Genomic DNA, 5,012 nt, shown 5'->3' on the forward strand with positions numbered 1-5,012 from the left:
AGATTTGCCTGCTGTCATTCCCAAACATCCGTGATTAGGAACACTGAAAGACAAATAAAATGCAGGACATTTCACAAAATTGTAATGGGGTTAATATCAGGAAGCATCAACATTCTATTTCTCCTGTTGCTTTTGCAAGTAGGGTGTTGAACACAGCCAAAGCAATTTTAGTTGCATTTAGAGTTAGAACCATTTAGATTACTCTTATATTTTGCTAAATGTTAGCTCTAGTCACAAAACTACATGGAAACTTCCTTGAAAGAAGGAAGTGGATGTATTTTTTTTGTTGTTGTTACCAAAATTTTTGGCACTGTTCCTGATAAGTATTAAGATTTTCAGTATAGATTGATGGTGACTGCTTGCTTCACTGTCTTTCTGTTAGGTTCAAAACAGTGAGAACATATAAAGTTTTACTTAAGATATTAACAAGTTAAATAGAAATACCTTTAATCATATTGGTTTCTATAGGACGGTAGACTTAGTGTTAGGGTTAAATATTAGTAGAACAAAACATTTAAAAATATACATTTTTTAACATCCAGCACAAATATTTAAAACTAGGTTTAACACTGTGAAAATAATGTTTATGTAGTAATCATTAGATTACTAATTAATATGATCAGGTAATCTACTGGCATTTGTTCTCTATGTGTTATTTTGAATTTCTTATTTCAAATTCATAATGTAAAGAACATGGTCATTGTTTCACAACATTGATCCAGTCTATGAAGATACAAATAGAGTAGAAGTAGAATGGGGAGAAAAAATTCATATAAATAAGATGATGCAGAGAATTATATTTAATTTTCCTTTACACAACATGAAATTAAAATGAAACTATGTGTTGAGCTTTTGAAGTATTTTTCCTTAAGGTATTATTGTCTAAGGGAGGTTTTTTTTAGTCTTTAAGAGTAGCATTGTTCTTAAATATTATGTGTATGTAAGTGTGCATATAAATGTTTAAACCGTAATTTTCAAGGGTATATAATATGATTTGACTCTTTTTCTATGGAAAAAAAATAAGAAAAATGGTGTGCTAATTCCTCTTATTCTTTCTTTCCTCCTAAACTTTTTTTTTTCGTTTATATTATTCAGCTGCTTCTCAAATCTCTGCACTGGAAAGTTTCACTCTTTCTTAGATATTTAAAAATAAGAGAAGGAAGAAAAGTTGGTACTGCATTTCCAATTCAACCTCATTAGAACCACTAAGAGAGTGTACTCACCATTTTCATCCTTGTGGATGCCCTTCTGTTTCCTTTATACACGGACACAGCTCGGACGTGTATAATATTCTTCAGTTATGTATTAGACGTATATTGCTGCCATAACAAATTACAGCCAATATAGTGGCTTTAAAGAGTAATATTTATTATGTTGCAGTTCTGTAAGTCAAATACTACTCAGTGTTGTTCTCATGGGGCTAAAAATCAAGATGTTGACAGGAAAGTTTGTATTTTTCATTTCCTTGTTCCTCCTGGTGTTGGCAGAATTTAGTTCTCTAAGACTAAAGGACTAAGGTTTCTGGTTTCCTTGATGGCTCTCAGCTTGGGGTCCACTTACCTCCTAGAGGCCTGTCTCTACTTTTTGTACATTTCCCCCAACATCTCCGAATTGGCAATGGGGCATTAAATGCTTCTCCTGCTGGCATCTCTCTGACTCATTCTTCTTGCCTTCTTTCATTTTTAAGGGCTCATGATTAGATCTTGCTCACAGTTAATCCAAAATAATCTCCCCATATCATAATCCTTAATTTAATCCTGTCTACAAAGTCCTTTTTGCCATGTAAGGTAGAATATTCATAGTTTCTGGGGATTAGGGCATGGACATCATTGAGGGGCCATTATTTTCGTTCCCAAAGGTTATATTTTCTATTCTACAAAACTTGGGGACATTGTTCCAATGTTTCATATTATTGAATATTGCTGTGGCGATCTTGAGAACAGCTTGATTTTCTTACTCTTGAAAGGTCTGTTTTTTCAATCAGGATTCTCATAGAATTATTTCTTCATATTTTAGTTTTCCTAAATTTGAAATTATGATCATATTTTAGCTATTTTCCATAAAATTCTATCTGTCTATTGACCCATCTATTATCTAAGTTTTGGACATTGTATGAAATTTTCCAACATTTCAGGAAAATTTTTTATTATATATTTGGATATCTTTTGTATTTCATTTGTTGAATTTTCTAACTTCAGATCACCATTATTTTTATTTTGTATTATTATTGTCCTCAGATCTTACCTTCTAACTCATCTCTGCATATTACTTTTGTATTTAATGTGATTATGAAAATCCTTTGTTTAGTTGAATAAGTTATATTTCTATCCTGACCATTCTATTCGTAATTTATTTTATGGTGCTGTTTTGGTCAATTTGTACCCTTTCTCTGTAATCATAATTTATACTCACTTCTGTTGCTCTATCTTTTCTTCTTTAAGCTTTAATTTAGTGAATTCATTGTTTTGTTAAGTTTTATAGTACAAAGTACTGGAAGGAATTTTTCTTTTAATTTTTCATTATGCCTTCAAGTTTTAAATGGACTATTTTAATATATTTTCATGAGTGTTATTTGTTTACATATTTAATATATTTGCATGATGCCATTTATTTTTTCTTGCTATGTTACTTTTGGGTAATTCTGTCTACAACTGTTTCTTCTAAAATACTGTGAGTGAATTCTCCATTACTCCTTTCTTATCATTACATACTTAAAGTCTGAAGGTTGGGTTTTGTGTTCTGTGCACTTTTATGTAAATTTGACATTTCCTGGTATGAGTATGACCAATACACTGAGCCCTTTGCTTTTGTTTTCTTTTTCAGTAATTCAGTTAGAAGTCACTTCACTCTAATTAAAGATTTAGTTTAGTTTGCTCAATCATTTAAAAGTGCTGTAACGTATCCCTCATTAAACTTGTTCTGGGTGGTGCAGTTTCTCTTTGTTTTTTCACTAGTCTGTCTGCAGTTGCCACTGTTACTTTCTCCTCCATCTCCCTCAGACCCTCCCAATCAGAGAGGGAAAGGCCATGGTATTCCATTACTACCACGTCTCTTCAAATATGGGAGTCTTAGTTTCTCAGGATTTGCCTAAATCACAGCTTGGGAGAGGTGGACCGAGGGTTGAGAACTCTTCTAAAAACGTCAGCTTCTTCTGATCATCTTCATTTCAAGTTTAGAAGAGGGAGATTCTTAGAACTGGAATCACTTTTTCACGTTTACCTAGAGATCAGCAGTCCTTACAGATTCATCTAAAGACTCAGGTCTTTTCCTACATCTTTAAACTATTCTCTGCTTGTGTCTACTCATTTCTCATTTGCTTCAGTCTCTTCTTCAGAATCATAATTATCATCCATTAAGCTCAATACCTCTGATCTTATTCCTCATCATTTGTCTTTTTTTTTTTTCTTTTTCTATATTCTGGAAGAACTTTGTTCCAATCTAATGTAATTCAGTTTTCTATTTTGTGATGATTTTTTGGACGTGAAGCTGATCTATATTATAATTTTCCCTTTATTATTTTTAGTTCTCTTATTTTATTTCATTAGCTCATCCATTTCTCTTTTCACTCTTTTTGACTCAGTCAGCTCACCTTTTATCTTTGTTTTCTTATTTTATTTTATTTTATTATTTATTTATTTTTTCTCATGTGTCAGTACTTTTAATGTTGTGCATGTCAAATTATAGTAAAACACGACTATAAACAAGATGCAGCCCCTCTATTTCCATGAACAGAACACCGCATTACAGTAAACCGAGCTTATATTCAACCATCAAATGTGGTTCTCCCATTAGTTCACTTTGTGATGGGTCATTAAGAATATCTTCAAATCCAATAGTCTCATCATTACCCCTCAAAATATCCAATGAAAGGTTTGAGCTTGGAAGAAATGGAAGGTGCTGAACCTGCTGCACTGCCTTGAATTCCATTTGTAGTTTTAATGGAGCAAATAGACCCTGGATGTTTCTCAGTGTGGAAAAGTTCATTTTATCTTGGTTGAGCTGGAAATTTTTTTCTGAAAATTAAAGAGGATGACTGGGCAAAAGTTCATTTTTCACATAAGAAAAACCTTTTCGAAGAAGATCATGACTTTCAAAAGTTCCACTTGCTGAAAGTTCAGTAACTGGAATACTGTCCTTTAGCTGAGATCCAAGTTCTCTGGCATTCATCTTCAACTCGCTCTGCGAACTTGTTTTCTTATTTTAAATGTTTCCTTGTTTATAAACTTCCTGCATTTTTTTCAAATGGGAGAAAATTAGGTTTAAAATGTGCTTCTTTAATATATATGTATTTTATATAACATATAAAATAGTATTTACACATAAATAATAAAATAATATATATCATATTTAGATATTTGTAATAATATTTATTTTTAGATTATAATCTTTTTTCAGAATTGTTTATATGATTGTTTATTTCTTGTTTATACATTTTATCTTGGAAAAAATAGCTGTTTATCAATGTAGATGTGTTCCTAACAGGAGTTTTGGAAATTTCTTATTAAATAGCCTTACTATCACCTCTGCCACTCCTTCTCCAGATCTCTACTTCAGGTGCTAGGTGAGATTGTTCCTAGACTTCTCATTGGTGACACAATCTCCTTCATAAGGGAGAAACTCTGTTGTGCTCAGGGGAATCCTTATTCCCTTGCTGGCTTTCATATAGCCACATAATTTCAGGCTTCCATTACCAGTTTCTTTTAATGCTGGTAATTCAAAATAAAGAAGGACATTTTAAATGATGTGCTCTAAGTATGTCCCATGGCTCATTCTTTTTAAAATCCCTAGCTCTACCTCAATCATGGAGTGTTATCAGGGTTCATTTTCAGGAAAGTTTATATTTATTCTGAGATATTGCAGTGCTTCCTCAGTTGAGGAATGTGTCTTTACACAGATAACTGTGCCTGATTTACTTCTATCCTATCTGTATGCTATTTCACATGACATCTTTATAATACCTGAGATGTGGATGATGTTCTTTTCTCAGTTTCAGTGATGATATAGGTATTTTC

At 32.2% G+C, this 5,012-nt stretch overlaps 1 protein-coding gene across 1 annotated transcript; it reads right to left on the reverse strand.

Annotated features, from left to right (window-relative positions):
- Nucleotides 1-1,821: 1,821 nt before the first annotated feature.
- LOC149747269 (proteasome maturation protein-like) lies at nt 1,822-4,213 on the reverse strand. The gene is given in 1 exon segment (XM_089897861.1): nt 1,822-4,213. A coding segment is annotated over 1 exon segment (426 nt). The 5' UTR covers nt 4,168-4,213; the 3' UTR covers nt 1,822-3,741.
- Nucleotides 4,214-5,012: the final 799 nt, after the last annotated feature.

The sequence above is a fragment of the Delphinapterus leucas genome, chromosome 16 (genome assembly GCF_059928025.1).
Source record: "Delphinapterus leucas isolate spDelLeu-1000000601 "Yukka" chromosome 16, BTC_Dleu_Yukka2, whole genome shotgun sequence".
Lineage (NCBI taxonomy): Eukaryota > Metazoa > Chordata > Mammalia > Artiodactyla > Monodontidae > Delphinapterus > Delphinapterus leucas.